The 19058-nt window shown below is 44.0% G+C and overlaps 3 protein-coding genes across 3 annotated transcripts; 2 read left to right on the top strand and 1 right to left on the bottom strand.

The window, feature by feature from the left end:
• Nucleotides 1-803: 803 nt before the first annotated feature.
• On the bottom strand, nucleotides 804-2054 carry GL218_05236 (putative peptide chain release factor 1, mitochondrial; the record flags this gene model as incomplete). Its single annotated transcript, XM_033581885.1, has 1 exon — nucleotides 804-2054. One exon carries the CDS (start codon nucleotides 2052-2054, stop codon nucleotides 804-806), a length of 1251 nt encoding a protein of 416 aa, XP_033434234.1.
• Nucleotides 2055-5857: 3803 nt separating this feature from the next.
• On the top strand, nucleotides 5858-7518 carry GL218_05235 (Quinidine resistance protein 2; the record flags this gene model as incomplete). The annotated part of the gene is made up of 2 exons (XM_033581884.1): nucleotides 5858-6580; nucleotides 6634-7518. The coding sequence occupies 2 exons, from the start codon at nucleotides 5858-5860 to the stop codon at nucleotides 7516-7518; spliced, it is 1608 nt and encodes a 535-aa protein (XP_033434413.1).
• Nucleotides 7519-16302: 8784 nt separating this feature from the next.
• On the top strand, nucleotides 16303-17530 carry GL218_05234 (ABC transporter CDR4; the record flags this gene model as incomplete). Its single annotated transcript, XM_033581883.1, has 4 exons — nucleotides 16303-16585; nucleotides 16639-16907; nucleotides 16959-17123; nucleotides 17180-17530. The coding sequence occupies 4 exons, from the start codon at nucleotides 16303-16305 to the stop codon at nucleotides 17528-17530; spliced, it is 1068 nt and encodes a 355-aa protein (XP_033434904.1).
• Between the last annotated feature and the right edge of the window lie 1528 nt (nucleotides 17531-19058).

The following is a 19058-nucleotide window of genomic DNA, read 5'->3' as shown; positions in this document are numbered from 1 at the left end:
ATATTCATTCATACCTAACGTTAGGTAACTACCTCATAACCTACCTAAACATTACATGTATGTAATTCTCAGCCCTCTACGTCGACTTACAGCTTGCTTATCAGTGGGTACGGGAATAACACCCCAATATATACATATAAGACGGGGGAACCACCGTTTTATGGCGAAACCCGATCAATTGCCTCATTAGGAAGCTCGCCAGGAACCGTTACCAAGCTTCCTGATAAGCTTTTTCTACCGCATGTTTGTATGTAGGTACAGAATAGCTAAGAACATGCCACTACATACGGGCCCTTGCAATCCACGCGATTATTACGACCAATGGCGCTGCTTGCTTGATTTCCTCAGCTGAGATAATGAGCTTTAGCACATAACTAGGTACCTACCTAGGTGCGTGTAGCTATCCTGAAGCGGTTAATACCTAGGTTAAGTGAGATAGAAATTTCAACGAAGAGTACGGCCGAGGTGGGTAGCATCATAGTCATTAGAAAGTACCGTGTAGGTTAAAAAGCAGATACGAGATCGATCCGTACGTCCCCGGTCACAAATGTCACAGAAGATGTTGAAGTGACGAAAGAACGTCCCATTAGTCCCATTAGGGAGGTGCCGGCTTGAACCGGCTCACTGGGAATTAGTCGACTGGGGTTGTGTATGAAAAGCAAAAGATCACAGTTTATCCAAGGATACGGCCGGTAGGTTTTGGGTATCGTAGCAATCGAATATGGTAGCTGATTTGCTATAGGCCTCTTACACGCGAGACGTACATACATCGTCTATGTTGTGAGTCAAGTAACACAAAGCTGTTATTTCTTCATCTTCTTTGCTCCCTTAGTCGTGGGCGCCGCAGCAGCCTCTTCCTCGGCGATTAGCGCCTCGATGTCTCGCTTTACCAGCCATTCTTTCGCGCTATCTATAATCTTGTCTAGTGTTTCTCCACCCTCTAGCACGTCGGGTAGGTTGTGTACGTCCAAACCGCTCCGATGGTCAGTGCATCGGTCCTGGCTGTAGTTGTAGGTGCGGATCTTATTGCCGCGAGTGATCTTGTCTTTGCTTAGCACGCTGTTTCGTAGAGCCCACGCCTCTTCCTCGCGCTCCTCGCGCCGGCGCTGACCGATGCGTGATCGCAGCAGTGTCCACGCCGACTGTCGGTTACGGTGCTGTGACCGCGAATCCTGCATCGACACCGTAATGCCTGTCGGCTCGTGAGTTAACCTGATCGCACTCTCCGTCTTGTTGACATGCTGGCCACCCGCCCCGCTTGCGCGCATCTTCTCTTCCTTGACCTCTCGCGGGTCTACGTAAAAGATACTATTGGGATCGTTAAAACTCTGCTCGTTAGGCATCTCACTCTCGTCCTCAGGGAACGATGGTAAGACCCATACCGCGACAGCGCTCGTGTGTGTGCGCCCACTTGTCTCCGTAGATGGAACACGTTGTACGCGATGCATCCCCGCCTCACCGCGGAATTGGTCGAACGCGCCTACATCCAAAATCTCGAGCACCGCCTCTTGAAGCGGAGATTCGCTTGAACCACCAGTCAAGGACTCACCCCCATCCACCGTCTCGTACTTTAGAATGTTTGTGCGCATACCCTTACGCATACAGTACTGCCGGTACATGCGGAATACTGCGTCTGCGAAGTATCGACCTTCCATACCACCGGGCCCCGGGCGTACTTCAAGTAGGCAAGGCATATCAGCGAAGGGGTCACGTGGGGTGAGAGAGGCGGATAGAGCAGTGGCCAAAGAATTAAACTTGGCATTTGTCGTGGATAATTCATCTTTAGCTAACTGACGCAACTCGGTATCCTGTGAATGTAGGAGAGCATTAAGCTCTACTATAGAAGATTGTGCGGTTTCCCACTCTTTCAGAGCCTCGGCGACGCGCGACAGTTCGCCGACACGCTTAGCTATCTTGGAGTCGAAGTCATTGGCAAGTTCGGTTGCGAGCTTGTCATGTTCGGCGGTTATATTCCGTGCGCGTTTGAGAAGAACGGAGGGGAGATTCGTCTGTGACTCTTGAACAATGTTAGTTCTAGAATAAGAGTTCATCATTCAAATTATAGAGAACAGTATGTATATATACCTAATATATTACTTACCTGTACTAGCTAATCGTATGAACTGTCGATTCCGAGGCTGTGCCAATGCCTTGATACAGTGACGGCACACCCATTGCGATGTCAACATATTTGTCCCATTAAAGATGTAATACCTAAGACTCTTTTCCAGCTAAACTAAAAGCCATCAGACTATAGGGCTAACAAGTGAAAATTAAGGTTCGATGCCAACCTATCTTATCGATAGAATATCGATAGGACTTTTCGGGTTAGTACGCGTCCTTCTAGGACTTCTGCGCAGTTGCGCAAAACATCCTATGCGGGGAGGGGAAATGCCTTATACGTTTATTGCATTAGGAGGTACTCTTACAAGTCGCAGCATATGCAGATATGTACATGTTCCCAGGTACAGACAAGGTACAACACCTTCAAGTGCTCCCAGTAAAGAAATAAGGAATACATAACTAGGTATTACAAAGTATTTCTTTGCTGCCTTTATATAAGGATAATGCCGGACACTTCACTTGCATGTAAAGGGAGAAATAAAAATAAAAGAAAGACAAAGATATAAAATCCCTCACACTTACCCCTTCTAGGGTAATTTCTCTTTACACTTTTCCTCTTACGGATGACTACTACCGTATAGGGAAATCGACCTGAGATAAAATCACCACGATAATAATTTACCACCTCTGGGTCGATAATCTTTTAGGTTAGTTAGGTTGTATTAAAGTTCTATCATCGTTATAGGAAATAATGTTAAAAGCATTTAATAACGGTAATACCATACCCATGCCCCTAAATCGACTTAAATCCAGCTCTACACGAAGAAAGCAGAATCCATTTACATGGACAGAGCAACAACATTCTGCTAGGCAGAGACGCACAGTACCAAGATATTCCGATAACTTGGTAAAGAGATGGATTATTCCTCCATACCCTCCCGAGAAAGTCAGTTATAATATTTTCCTCTCACTTTTAACGAACTTAAACTAACAGGAGAAAGAGCAAGACTGAAGAATTGGTGGGCATGAAATTGTATAACGATTATTACGAAACACTTCAACAATTGGAAGCTTTCCCGCATCTTTGTCAACACAGTGATGTGAGTTATTATTAATATATGAGGTAGCATCATACTTATTCTTATTTGAATAGATATATGAATATGTCGTTATACCAGAATATCCCAATAGGGATAAGCTAAGAGAACTCACGGGCGACCACATTGAAACATTGGCCTCTACCAAAGAGTACTTTAATGTAAGAAAGAAGCAACTTCTGGATGAGGTTGTTCTTGAGATAGCACATTGGCTACAATCTGGATTCAACACAGCCCGGGAAGTTGCTAGCGGAAATATTCCAGAATCTAAAAGCCCTCCACCAGTCCAGCTAACCCAGGGGCAAGGCCCTAACCAGACTAATGCGTCCAAGAAGAGGAAACATGGCAATAGGGGAAGCGGTGACAGTGAGGAGGATGATAATGGAAGTGATCAAGATCAGCGAAGTATAAAAAAGGGCGTCAGTGGCAAGAAGCACCAAAAACAGAAATTCGCTTGTCCGTATTTCAAATATAATCCAAGCAAATACAAAGAATGGAGAACATGCCCCGGACCTGGATGGCTCGACGTACATAGAGTCAAGTACGGTTCTTTTCCACTTCCCCCTTTTGCTCGTGGACTTATTGCAGGTAACTAATAGATTACAGGGAGCATCTCTATCGGCGACATCGGCAACCATCTCATCGGTGTGGGCGTTGCTGGGAGCCTTTTGAGAGCGAAGTGGATTATCTAGGCCACCAGAGAATGATAGAGCCCTGTGATTTGAGAGAAAAAAAACCGATAGAAGGGTTTGATAGCAGCCAGGAGAAGCAGCTCAAGCTACGAAAAGGTACAAGTGACATGAGCGAGACAGATAAATGGCGAGCGGTCTTTTTGATATTATTCCCAGATGTTCAAAAAGAAGACATTCCTACTCCCTGTTAGTATCAACATGCAGAATTTAATCATCAAACTAACCAGAGGCGGCAGTCTACGATTATGATCACGCCACCAAGATAATACCCAGTCACCTAGATCAATTAGCGGAATGCGAGGATTATATCATACGGGAAATACCTTTGCGCTTGCAGGAAAGGCTACGACCCGAGCTTGATAGAGACTTTAACACCATCGAAGAAAGCTTAAAGAGAACAGCAACGTATTGCGTTAGGGGCCTCTTAGTAGATGCGTTTCGCGAATTTCGTCAGATACAACAATGTAAGACGATACCAAGGGCAGAATATGAAGATTCGGGGATGATATATGATAGATTTGGTCATACGCAAAAGAGTTTATCGCAGTGCTGTCAATCGGCTTCAGCTGAACAGACCAGTTCTGTAAATTTCGATTTTAACTTGGAATCATTCGACATGTCGCTCTTCGATAATCTAGAATCGTCGTTAGGCGAAGGTTTTATAATGGAAGGAATAATGGAACAGCCAGGATATAGGGAATAGAAAGAGTCCTAAATAAACCAAATACCGAAGCTTCTCAGATAGAATGGGTTAGATACGTCTAAATAGTCTATTGAATACTTACGAATATGTTTCCGATATTAACTGGACCTTCTATTGCTTCAAAAGAATCAAATTATCCGTATCTAACGTTTGACTACCCCTTTAGCACTAAGGACCTATTCCTGACCCGAAATTTTCAATGTCAACTAACACTAATGTAAACGCATCCAATTAGAAGACAAGAAATGTATAATATTTCTAAATTAGGAAAGTCAACACATAACCTAATCGACTGGAGGGCACCCCAGAGGGCTGCCACAATAGCCCGAGTTTACAGAGGTTATATTAGGTAGTTAAATATATTGAATATTTTGAAAAAAGACTCGGCACCCAAGAGAAGGGCTCGGCACCCTGACCTCGATACCCTCACCCTCAATACCCTCACCCTCAATACCCTCACCCTCAATACCCTCACCCTCAATACCCTCACCCTCAATACCCTCGCCTCACCCACCCAAAAGGAGGGCTCGGCACCCTGACCTCGATACCCTCACCCTCGATACCCTCACCCACCTAAAAGGAGGACTCGGCACCCAAAGAAGGGCTCGGCACCCTGACCTTGATACCTTTACCCTCGATATCCTCACCCACGGCTCGGCACCCTCAGCACCCAGGAAAAGGGCCCGAAGCCCTTACCTATAACACCCTCGAAACCCTCACCAAAAAGAGGACTCGGCACCTAGGGATTCGGAAGCAAAAAGATACGTATTTTAAGAAAAAGATGAAAGTGGAGACTTTGGAAAATTCCACTTATTTTAGGGATGCACCCAATAAAAATGCCTAAAACTCGCGCACAGACGAACTTCCTACTTCGTAAACCAGACCCTAAGACAATATCCCTCGTAAACTCGGGCAATGCGCTAACGAGAGAAAACTATTTCCCCCCGTCTCTATGAAGAACTCCTATATAAAAGAGGCCGAATTCCCTAAAATGATTACAGATATAGGGCGTAAGTATAACTGCTACTACATATCATCAGTTTTAGTGAGCATCTACAAAGTAGCAAATCACAAGATACCTATATAGATATTATGTACAACTTGCGATTACTATTCGTCCTTCCATAGCCGACGCCGGCTCCGAATGACGTCGGTTCCGAACACGGACATTATTGCTTCTATACATCTATCTTATATAAATATTAAGAGCTATCTAGTTATTTCCGTAAATATGAACCTATGAGTTTAGAAAAACCCGTCTTATAGAGAAAATTTTATATTTAGGAAGGATAAGTGACGTCATGACCGAAGCGCCCGATGAAAAGACAACGAGCGGCTTGGACTCCCCCGATGGCAACTCACTCGACGCCGAGTCAAGCACCGTACGAAACGATAGCAACATGAATAATAAAGAAAACCGTTCTGTTAGCGAGACTCCCGGTAATGATGAACCGGAGGTTTACTCCGTCTTTTCTCCCCGGATGAAGGTCATCCTCGTCCTCATGACCGTTTTCGCCACGCTGTTTTCGCCCTTCTCTTCTTTTATCTACTTACCAGCTATTACGCCCATCGCGGAATCATACGGTCGCTCCATTGCCGATATAAATCTCACAGTAACCCTATATCAGGTTATGCAAGCTATCGCGCCGCTCTTCCTCGGTGATCTCAGCGACCAGGTCGGCCGCCGTCCCGTTTACATGCTCACGTTTGCTATTTATCTCGGCGCCAACATCGGTCTGGCATTACAACACAACTATGCAGCGCTCATGGTCCTGCGGGCTTTGCAGAGCACGGGGAGTAGTGCTACCGTTGCTATTGGCAGTGCTGTTATGGCCGACTTCACTACAAGCGCCGATAGGGGCGGCTACATCACAGCCGTGCAAGCGAGTGTCATGTTCGCACCCGCTCTGGCTCCTGTTCTAGGCGGAATATTAACACAGTTCCTTGGCTGGCGTTCGACGTTTTGGTTTCTTGTTATTGCCGCCGGTGTATTTCTGCTTATCTACATCCCGTTCGTTCCTGAGGCGAGTTTACCCCGGAGCGTTGGTATGTGTGAGCTTAGCTAACGTGGTCGTAGACTGCTCGTAATATAGTCGGGAATGGATCTATTCCCCCGCCACGACTGAATATGTCTTTGGCATCTGCCTACCAATGGCGTAAGAAGCGTCGCGACGTCGAATCGCAGCCCGGCAATTCAACTTTACCACAGCCGAAGAAGATTCCAAGAAAGATACCCATACCCAATGTGCTTGCCGCGGTGCTTATAGTCTTTGAGAAAGACGTCGGCTCCCTCATGCTCTTCATGTCCTTGTTCGTCATGGCTAACTACGCAATGCTGGTTCCTCTGCAAGACGTCATCCGCCGCCAGTATAACTTTAACGATCTGCAGGTTGGGTTGTGCTACATCCCCTATGCAGTGGGGTCAGTTCTCGGGGCTACCGTCGTCGGTAAACTATTAAACTGGAACTATACGCGAGTCGCCAAGAGCATCGGAGTGTCGCCGGATCGCAAACGGGGCGATGATATGCGTAAATTTCCTATTGAGAGGGCTCGACTAGATCTGATGTGGCCGTGGACAATTTTGGCCGTCGCTATGATCATCGCGTGGGGATGGGTCGTCGACTCAGGGACCAGCCTCGCTGCACCCCTGGTAGTCCTGTTCTTTGGTGGTGCTGGTTTAAGCGGTCCTGTGAGTATCTTGACAACATTGCTAGTTGATCTCTATCCCATGAACCCTGGACGAGTCTCTTCTACATTCAACTTGACGCGCGCCGCGCTCAGCGCCGTCGGGACTGCTGTGGTGCAGTACATTATCGATGCTTGGGGTTATGGTTTTACATACCTCTTCATGGGTTGTATTGTGTTAGCGGCAAGTCCGTGCATTATAATAGTAAGGAATGGGGTCCTAAGTGGCGAGAGGAGAGATACCAGCGCTTTGAGAAGAAAGAGATTTTATGATTGATAGAACTTCGTACGATGCATTTATAAAAGGAGATAAGTTTCAGGAAATAGGGGTCCTCCTTAAGGACAGTTCCTAATGATATATTTTATTGTAGAGTTAGATAAGGGGTTTAAAGGCTTCTACAATTATTCTTGTATACGCTCAAACATCCCCCAAATACTCTTATGTCGCGTCGCGAATCTAAAATAAGGGGATGTTTCTTGATGAATACATCTAGATTCTATGCTTCTTCTTAAACAATTCCCTTCATCCTTTCAAATGATAGAGTACCATCCGATTCATGCTCAAGGCTCTCAGGCCAGAGTTTCTGTTCATGTAGCTTCAAAGCTATATTTCTCCCCATCCTACAGCTTGTTTCCATCGTATCCAGGAAGTTGTTATCGACGTTAAAAAGATTTGGTTCAAGTTCCACGTTGCCAGGCGCAGAATCATTTTCACTACGGACAAATCGCCTACGGTTCCAAGATTGCGAGTGAATCCAGTTAGCAGGCGCATCCCTTGCCATTTTACGGATAGTTTCTCGCGATAGAGGCTGATGTGAATCAACTTGATAAACGTCGACAGCCTGGTCGCACTCGTCATCAGGACTGCAGTCGGTATGATCGATATAAAATTCTAGCAAGGGTGTTATGCGTGTAATGTCTGCCTTTTTGTTGACGTGCGTCGAATTTTCAGTTGTCAGGACGGATAAACTAGTCCAGCAAAACTCTAGACCGATTACCTCTAGATTAGGCTGCTTGTAAGTTGAAAAATGTGTTACATGGCTTTGAAAACTGTCCGACCTTGGTGTTGATTGCGGTCGAATTTGATTTAAGGAGTCCCCTGTAAAAATGACTGCGTCGTATTCGATTTTGTTGCGTCCCGTTGGCTGAGATGCTACTGTTAGAGCGAATCGACGGTGAAACCCTACATCTATTTGGACTATCTGTGAGTTTAGAGATAGATGGGCCCCAGATTTTTCGATCATACGTCTGACGAGATCACTGTTACCGGATCTGATAGTGAGAGGTTGAGATCTAGTAGAGGCGAGAGATGCAACGGCGTGCAGACCAGAGGATTGTTCCAGGTTCATCCCAAATGAATTTCTAATACACGGTTCTAGACTGTTTTCTTGTAGTGATTCCGGAACTCCAAGGTTACTCAGGAGCTGCTTAGCTGATATCGAGGCTATATCTCCCAGGCCAAGCTTATCCAATTCTCGATAGATGTTATCAAACGTGCCATTTTCCCCGAATGAAGCGAGTTTCTTCTGCAAAGCTAAGAGTTCGCGTCGCAAATCCCAAGGCGTAAATTTGTGTTCCCATTCATACCGTAACACGGAAAGGAGTCTAGTCACGGCATTTCTAACTTCTCTTCGGGCAAACGGCCTTGGATCCCAAAAAGGGGGTATAGTCCATGGAGCTCGTTTAAAGCAAAAGTGATCATCTGATAACTCAAATCCGTTCCATATCTGGGTGTATCTAGTTGAGTAAATGGCTTTCAATTCCAAGTCTAGAGAGTGCGCTGCGTTAACGAGGCACCAGTCATCTTCGAAGAAATTCGATGCCCCACTCTCGAGAGCGGCGTATCGAGAGGTCGGCGGAAATATAGTTCTGACTTGTCCGCCCACTTCGGAACTTGATTCATAAATGGTAACTTTGATAGGTTTTCCAAACTTCGAGATAGATAGGTCGTGGAGATAGAACGCAGAGGCTGCTCCAGCGATGCCCGCGCCGACGATGGCAACGTGAAAAGCCTCGGGATCGTCGAATTGAAGAGGTGGGATTTCAGTCGGTGCGGCAAGACCACATAGATGGAGGGTTAAAAATAAGGTAAAATTGTTTCTGAATGATAACATGGTCATATTGCATAATGAAAATTATAAGATGCTATTATGTAGAGTTGAAGTTGGATTATAAGTTCGCAGGTACATGCTACTTGAAAATCTGTCATCAACTCATCCTATTATTGACTTGGCGGGGTTACTTGAAATTATTGATGACAACGCGGTGCAGTTTATTCATTGAAGTACATAGTAAGTAAGTAAGTATTACCAAGTACCTATGAATCCTTTCGCTTACTAGAAGCTCAGAGACTTAACAAATTGTAGTTATTTTTCATGTTGTAAATACTCTCGTCTTCCCTTTTACGATGGGGCAAGATGACCATCTTCTTAGGTCTACCTCGAGAGCTTGAAGGGTACTACGCCTGCGATTTGAAAGAAACCCTCTGAATCATATCTTACGCTAACAGCTTGCAAATGTGCCTCACTCTTAGGATCTTGGTGAGTGAACGTATAGTTCAAATGTCTGTAAGCGGCAGATACACTTCTACTCTGTGCCTCCTTGTCCATGACTTCGAGGGCCTTTTTGTTCACATCATATACCTTTTCGTCATTCTTAGGACTATCCCAGGAACTGTAGAACAATATCACAATAAGGGGGCAGTCTGATGGTTTAAGTCTGAGAGAGTTACCACCGCGAGCTATAGACTGTTCGATCATGGATACAGGCAGGGGTTCGAAGGTAATTGAGAACAGGAGATTCTCTACCTCTTTTAGCTTTTCGAAGGCCGCATGATATGCCTCTGCGGCATACTCGAGAATGCCAGTGTCAGACTTGACAGTTGTGGAAAACTTCACTACCCTATCTGAATTTAGCATTTAGGTATTCAAGTACTAAGGAGCATGGATAGGTTTACCGTTTAGAAGGAGCGCCGGAAAATGCTTCAGTAAGATTCTTCAAGTTATCAATCCGTAAAGTTCTCATCTGGTCGATCTAAGGTTGGATATCCGCAAATGGCTCAAGTACTTTTGGTTTCTCGGGCTTAGTGTAAAATATATCGTTCATGCAGAGGATACTGCCAACTGCGGCGGCATATCCGAGACTAACGCAGATATGGACATGAACATCAGCTTCTAGGTTATGCATGTAGTCGACGAGACTTTGTATCTGCTTAGAGAAACTTAGCTTGAAGTAAAAGACCTTGCCACCCCATAACTGGCCCTGCTTGAATATACTAAGGTCGAAGCGTGTGACAATCTCGAAGTTATTCTAACTACCTTTAAGTGCGATTCATAGATCCTTATTCGTTTCGCGCGTTGGCGTTTACGATCTCCCCATTGGTAAGAACAATTTCGTAATTGACAACGCTATCGCAAACGAAACCTCGAGTATAAGAGAAGTAAGATAGCCTACCTGGGAGAGTTAGAATGTAGTAGGTATGTGTGGTATGTATCGAGGCTTATCTTGAACGGCATCTCCCCCGATCCCACCGCTCGAGTGCCGAATCCCCGCAACGCCGAATCCCGCTGCTATTACTTTCTTATATACGTGTCCCATCTGTTCCCCGGCCGCAATAGAGACGGTTTCCTTTACATATCAATCTCGATCCCGCGGAGACGGCCAAGATATATCACGAGGCCACGACGAACATTTGCAATTGCGGGGGTTGCCTGTTGGCCGAAGCCGCAGATTGCAACCGTTGAAGGGACTGAAAATGGTTTTATGGCTGTTACTATGCTCACAATTTGCGACGCCGAGTTTAGACTTAAGAAACATGCAGGCTTCAGTTCGCGTTCTAGTTCCATGAAATACGATTTGGTAATTGCATCATACCCCTCACTCCCAGTGAGAACAACCAAGTCATTTGAGATACTCTTTACGACTTTGATTGCATCTGAGATAGACATCTCGGAAGAAATAAAAAACAATATTATGGAACTTAACTTGGAAGTGCCGTTAATAGAATGTGGTTACAAAAACGGGCTTACTGGGCGAATCATTCCATATGTCTATGGTTAGATACCTGACATATTGATAAGAGGTAGAGAAAAGGCGAAGGAAAATGGTCCATGGGATCCAAAAGAGCCTCTCATATCGACTACTAGTAAAATTACCTAACAATGAGAGAAACTGTACCCGAATATGTGGAAAGGGAGCAAATGAAAATCCTGTTGGATGAGTGGCGGCGAGGATGTATTGTTTATTTCAGTCCTATCTCCCGCCAATAACTATCGTACGACCTGAGGATTTATCAAGTACATACCTTAGGTACCTCGTATGCACACGAGGCAATACAAATTGAATGACGTTCTCATTTTCAGACTTACGTTTCCTTGTGTAGTATTCTGTGTAACCTGAAAAGCAGGCTACCTATGTTATAACTTTCAACTTCCTAACAGTCCTTGGCTACATACAATATTAGAAGATGATATATCTCACACAATTCTTATTGACTGTTGGGACCCCAACTCATATAATATCGCCTCCGAGCCGGCTTACCCGCTATGTATGTCTTTTAATTATAGGTTTACTCCCAGTGCGTTAAGAGATGAATAGATGCGTTGGTCTTGGCTTCCTATTTCGTACTTGCTAAAGCCTTACTCCAGTCTCAGCTGTATATATCCCATACCAATGTAAGCATCAAGACCTTGTCATACATAGAATTTGAAGCAGTCTGGTATTTAAATTGTTAGGGAAGTACGTTACATTTGGTTATTCTGGCCTCAACCCATCGTTTTCTATTGTCCGTTCCGCCGCTTGTACTTCATAAACTAAAGTTAAGTCTCAAAGTACTTAGTTAGATTGCAGTCATTCAATATAAGCCTTCCAGATCTCTTAGAATGTATATGTACTAACTGTTGGCGGCACGAATACTAATGATGTAGCAATTAGGATTCAGTTACTAAGCGTGTTGGTATCAAGAGGTGGAGGGGCTGGTGAAACTACAGGTCAAGTAATCAGCATTTGGCAGCAAGGGGACCGTGAATGTAACCATAATATTACATATGTCCCTTCCCTATTCAATTTTACGTATAAATCCCTACAAATATGGTTGAAATATAGTTATTGTCACAGTCACCACCCTTATGAGTGTTAAGACGGCCTATTTTCGGGGTTCTCTAAGCTTATGAACTATATTGATTGGTGGTAAACTCCGGATACTATCACACTCAGACTTGTGATTATGCATACTGAGTCATTCAGGTCGCTAAATACTATGATATATGTGCCATTGTTACTTTGAGGTGTTGTCCGCGGATCTATGAAATTGGCATGGCGGAGTCTTGTGTAACTAACATAATATAGAGCTATCTATCTACCTAGGCACAGATAGAAGCACGAGCCGTCTATTAGGGCCTTAAATAATATATCCCCCCATCTGCCTTATGATATAGCACTTCAGAATTTCATGTTGTCTTATACTATTCCTTCATCGTCCTGCTTTCCCCCCTTTTGACATAGCTATCTCATTTTCTACACATTGCGACCATGCACGCACATGTCCTAGATGTTGTGCTATATGCAGTGCTTGCCTCGGCAATCCTTTGCCTTATCCAAAGCAGTTATACATCAGTAAGGATACGTGGAAAGTCTCCTAAGCATCTCTGACATTTGTATTAGTTTGGCCCCTCAAAGCTCTACGACAAATTAATTTGCTATGTGAGAAAAAGGGTTAACGCCTGGAGATATCTGTTTCAGGGGGCAGATATGATCACATCCGCGTATAAAGAGGTAAATATTTTGACACATTTGGTATATCTTTCGATTCTAAGAGATAGTATCTAATGGTCTGCATTTCTAGGCTGGTGGAAAAGCTTTTGAGGTCCCTGGACCGGATCATAGCCACACCTTTATCAGTTCCAATGAGCACATAGATGAGATACGCAAGGCTCCTCGCGATGAGCTCTCTATGTTTGGTGCAACAAAACAAGTAAGCCCATCCATTACCCCCTTAAAAATCATTTTTAAACTCTATTAGATGTTCCAGCCTGCCTATACCATGCTTGGCCACAACTGGCATGACGAAAGAGGAGTAGAAGGTGTTGGGTACATTAGGGCTGTCGGTACTCTATTTCCTAGGCAGCTCTTCCACATTATGCCTGATATGCAAAGGATTATTCAAGAATCCTTTGAAGCGTTCTCGAAAGCGAAGATGTCCCACAGAGGTAAATACATACAGATCATGAGGCTAGACTTGCACTGACCAACGAGGCAACGTAGCCCTCCCCGCTTATGCACTGACAAAGAGGATATTGTGTGATCTCAATGGGTTTTGTTTCTTCGGTGACGAACTTGGTATGTTTCTTCTACCCAGAGAATATCTAGAGAATGGCAGGGCAGTTATAATAAATATCTAACAACAAATAGCAAAGAACGACTTGTTCATTGAAAATATATTCGAATATAACGAACTAGTCATCTATGCTGCCGAAGTCTTAAGGGTTATCCCTGGATTCCTGAAAAGGTATACATTGAGAATCTAGAACGCAAAATGGCAAAAACCTAGAAATATGCTAATTGTATAGAATTATTGGCCCATATGTTGGAAGACGAACTACTATACAACACACTGTTTTCAGTATGATCAGCGATCTCGTCGCGCGACGGATAGAAGAGAAAAAGCTCGCGGAGTCTGGAGAGATCTCTACGCCGCCACCGGTAAGATACCCATGCCCAATACTTGACTTTTGTCTAAGAAGTCCTAGAACGATATGATCCAATGGATTATCGACACTGCCCCAGCCAAGCTTGGGTGGGGTCCGCGTCGTATTACTTACGAGATCATCGCGATCTGGTTTGGTTCCGTCCACGCCCTATCTGCGGTGAGTGCTATTATTGTCCGAGTGTACTTGTTTTCTCTCTAACAGTACTTTACGTAGACCGTTACTTACGTTATTTTTGACTTATGCGAGCACCCGGAGTACATAGATCCACTCCGCAAAGAGATTGAAAGCTCCGAATTCGAGAGTTTCCTAAGAACAACCAAGGGCTTGCCACTTCTGGATAGTTTTATCAAAGAGTCTTCACGTCTCAACCCTATCGAATCTAGTACGTATTATTCAACACATAGTATATGTACATGCTAACATAGATATGTTCAGTGTCTGGTCGAAGGTCAGCCCTCAAGGATTTCACCTTTTCGGATGGAACAATAATCAAAAAAGGGGACTGGGTTTGCGTACCGACAAAGGCGATGTTAAATGATGAAGTATACTTTCCTCATGCCTCTAAATTCGAAGGCTTTCGATTCGCGCCCCCAGACAAAGTTCCGGGAAATATGGAAACAGTATCACAGCCAGAAGGACCGTCAAGGTTCTCGGACCTGTCTGAAAACTACCATGCATGGGGAATTGGAGGGATCGTCTGGTAAGTGAATGTTCAATTAATCTAATAGAACTATCTAATAATTATCATAGTCCTGGAAGATTCTACGCTGCTGTAGCAACTAAACTCATTGTGGCTCACGTCCTTAAAAATTTTGACTGTAGTCTTTTGGACAAGAACATAGAGAAATCTAGTTCTTGGAGGTCTTATGTTCTTCCGAAGGAAGATGTACTTGTAACTTTCTCCCCTCGTGAACAAGAGGCATAAACGAACGCGATTAGTTTCCTACTCTCTAGGCGAAGTTCTTAATTTACACCCTTCTGTGCTGGGTATCTGTATGTTTAGGTATCTAACTGTCTTTACATTGGAAATATAACACTATTAGAAACATCCATGTATTTTATTGTATAACTAAGCTACCTAATTCTATGTGTCGACTTCCTTTCCACCCCAACTAGGGGCCATTATAGAGTGAGGCTTAAAACGATACAAGTGTTAGTTCTATGGTTACATCAATTACAAAATTTTAACCGGGTTACACGACATCTATTTGAACATATTAGAAAAGTTAGTATAAGCGTGTTGGGAGTGTCTAATTTACTGGATGCTTTTGAAAGGGGGTTACATCGGTTGACTCTTCGTAGCCTACCTTAACAGGATTTTGGCAAGGTTTGAGAATACAACGTCAAAGAGCCTCATATTGAATGACAATTTATACCAACATGTTAACACTAACCAACACGTAGTATCTTAGTCTCCACACACTCACTTTATTTGAGTCTTATCAGTGTCGATTTATTGGTCCCAATTGGGTTCCGAACTTGGGTTGGTAACCGTGCCGTGCTAAAGCTACACCTTCGTGGTCTACTTGTTCCTACGAATTTTATAATCCTTACCTAACCTGCTGAGGTTGGTTACATACAACGAGTCATATATTCCCGTGTAACCTATTGAGTTTGGGGTTATTTGAATGTTGGCGTCTCGTGTCTTGGCCGATACGACATAATTGTATGATTCTACCTTTCACATGGCGATTAAACTTGTGAGAAGGCTCGGTACTTTTATTATGGCTGCAATTGTATCATCCAGTTACCATCCATACAACGGTGCCTGTAGTGAAACTCCAATCAGCGCTCTCCTTTCAAATAACCACCTAACAAAGACTTACTCGGGTCTGACTGTGCAACCAAAATCGACGTAGACATATGCCAATGGTTTGGTGAGATCGCCGTGTAATGCCTTTGGAGTTGATGGTGCTCGCTTAGACAAGGTGGTTGGTTTCACAAACACAGCCCAGTGGTAACCAATGCAGCCCACAGACACGCATCAATAACTGTGGCTGCATAGTAGTAATAAGCCTCTCCTTTTCTAGGGGGCTATGCTTTTCTTGAACGTATGTAGTTATTACATACTCTCAAAGGATTGAAAATATAGCTACTTAGCGTTTTAGTTGTTTTCCTTAAGAAGCTGTTAGTCTTCACCAGCAGTTAAGCGATTCATTATCAAGCTAAATCAGCATTTTACAAGAAACTATGGAGAGAGATTCGACTCCTTTCCAAGATGGTATCAACAACCAGAAAAGAATGGAGGATACATTAGAAATCATCGAGCAACAACCACTTTATACTCCGTCAAGGTTAGTTACATTGATATGCCATATCCTCTGTCCTATTCTGAGTTTCTATATAGCAACATTATGAGTGTTGCGTTTCGGAATCTGAGTGTTCACGCATTCGGCCGACGAACGGACTACCAACGCACTGTCGCAAACTTTCTCAGTGCATCTGTTGCAAATTGGGTCACCAAAAACCCAAAATATCGGATCGACATCCTCCATGAACTTGACGGGGTTGTACCGAGCGGAGAAATGCTACTAGTTCTCGGAAATCCAGGGAGTGGATGCACCACTATGCTGAAGTCTCTAGCAGGACAGACATACGATGTTTGCATAGATGAAGAGGCGGCTATCAACTACCAAGGTAAACATGCTGCTTCATGCGTCGAGATCGCGATATACTAACCTACATTTAAGGCTTGTCATCGAAGCAAATGTTTACTGAGTTTCGAGGAAAAGGGACGTATCAAGCTGAATTTGATATCCACTTTCCTTCCTTAACTATGCGAGAGACTCTTGAATTTGCCTACAGAGCAAGAAGACCTCCCAAGTACTGGGATGTGACCCAAGCTACCGTCGAGAGCGATGTTCGCGCTTTAGGTTTGTCTAAAGCCCTTGATACTAAGATGGGGAATGCATATGTTCCTGGAGTTAGTGGAGGAGAACGCAAAAGAACCAGTATCGCGGTATATACGATGATTATAACAAATCCGCATTCATGTGCTAACCGTACCTAGGAAATCCTCCTGGGGGATAGTGTCTTCCAATGTTGGGATAATAGCACACGAGGGCTAGACAGCGCCAATGCTCGTGACTTCGTCAAAGCCCTACGACGGCGTACTACAGAGAACCGCTCCGTTGCTATTGTGACATTATATCAAGCAGGCGAAGAGATATATGATGTGAGTATACCCAATTCGAAGCAAGCTACGTATCTATAAATTCTCATAAAACTTAGCTTTTCGATAAAGTGACGGTATTGTATGAAGGACGGCAGATCTATTTTGGACCTACGAAAGATGCTAGGAAATATTTCACCGACATGGGATATATTCCCCCAGAGAGATCCACTACCCCTGAATTCCTCACGTCTGTTACGAGACCGCTCGATCTGCGCCCTCAAACAAGGGATGCTATCGGATGGCTACCAAGAACCGCAGAGGACTTTGAGCAGAGATGGAAGACATCGCATCAGTACAAAGCATTGATTAACGAGATTGATACTTATAACGCCATTTACCCTCTCGGGGACGAGAAGAATCTCCGAGCAATGCGGAGGGAACTGAAAGGATTCGAAGAGCGAAGGTAAGTTAAGTTGGTGTCCGATAATACGATATGTTGGGATTACTAACAAAAGATAGAACCCCCTATGCTCTCCCAGTCCCGATGCAAATCGGACTCTGTGTGAATCGGGGGTTCCTTCGTCTACGTAATAATCTAACAGTACCAATATCCACTATCATGGGGAACTTCGTTGTTTCCCTTATCCTCGGTAGCATGTTTTACAACATGAAAGAAGACACCAATAGTTTCTTTGGTCGCGGAGTGCTACTGTTTTTCACTAGTCTGGTCAACACAACACTGGCCGCCTTCGAGGTAAGAAGCTATCCCACACTATGACATTTATCATACTTGTTTCTTACACCTACTAGTCCGTAGCATTATGGGATGATCGCCCAATCATCGAGAAACATGTTCAATATGGATTTTACCATGCCTTCACTGAAGCGATCGCATCCTTCGTCTGCGACCTACCGAACAAGCTCGTGCTCACATTCGCTTTTAACTGCCCACTTTACTTCCTAAGTAATCTTCGACGTACCCCTGGAGCTTTCTTTACATACTATCTATTTGGATTGATGAGTCTACTCAACGGATCTGTGGTATATAGATCCATGGGGGCTATGTCTCGAACTCTGGCTGGCTCTCAACCTCCTGGGGCAGTACTTGTTGTACTATTAACTATCTACAGTGGATTCGTGATACCATTTCGAGAAATGCGCCCGTGGCTTCAATGGTTTACATATATCAATCCGGTGCACTACGCCTTTGAAGCTATGATCATCAATGAAGTAAGTGTCATATCAACCCAATTGGCATCTCGCTTACCAATAGTTGTTTAGTTTTCTGGACGAGAATTCAACTGTAGCAATTTCTTCCCTGAGATACGCAATGATCTTTCGCCATTTATTTGCGCTGTGGTTGGTTCTAGACAAGGACAAACATCTGTGTCAGGGGATGATTATATTGCCGCACAATTTGGATTTACGAGTGGACATCTTTGGAGGTTTGTTAAACAATTCCTAAATCTATTCTAAGGTTAACGTGTACAGGAATCTTGGCATTTTAATTGCCCTCTTAATATTTTGTTCTTCTGTTTATATTCTCGCCACCGAGTTCATTACAATGCTTCCGCCAAGGTCAGATGTTTTACTATTCCAGAGGGGTCACATGCCCACCAATTCCATCCCCGACGACGAAGAGAAGGGTAAAGCCCCTCGAGATAGCCTTGAGAAATTGAAGAATGATAAGAACAGCAACTATGGTATAATTGATACAAATGATGGTGCAAACCTTCTTTGGAGCAATCTCACTTATAAAATCAAAGACGGAAAACAGGAGAAAGTTATTTTGGATAACATAGATGGTTGGATCAAACCGGGAACTTTGACTGCACTCATGGTAAGTACATTTCCTACCATATTAACACCTATTCTCACACTCTCAGGGTTCATCCGGTGCTGGCAAGACAACTCTTCTAAATGTTCTCGCCGAGCGAACTACTATTGGGGTTGTCACTGGTAGTAAAGTAGTAGATACATGCTACCAGAACATCG

The sequence above is a fragment of the Daldinia childiae genome, assembly GCF_008694065.1.
Source record: "Daldinia childiae strain JS-1345 chromosome Unknown Scaffold5, whole genome shotgun sequence".
Classification (NCBI taxonomy): Eukaryota; Fungi; Ascomycota; class Sordariomycetes; order Xylariales; family Hypoxylaceae; genus Daldinia; species Daldinia childiae.
The sequence above is the reverse complement of the archived record's forward strand: the minus strand, read 5'-3'. Positions and strand labels throughout refer to the sequence as shown.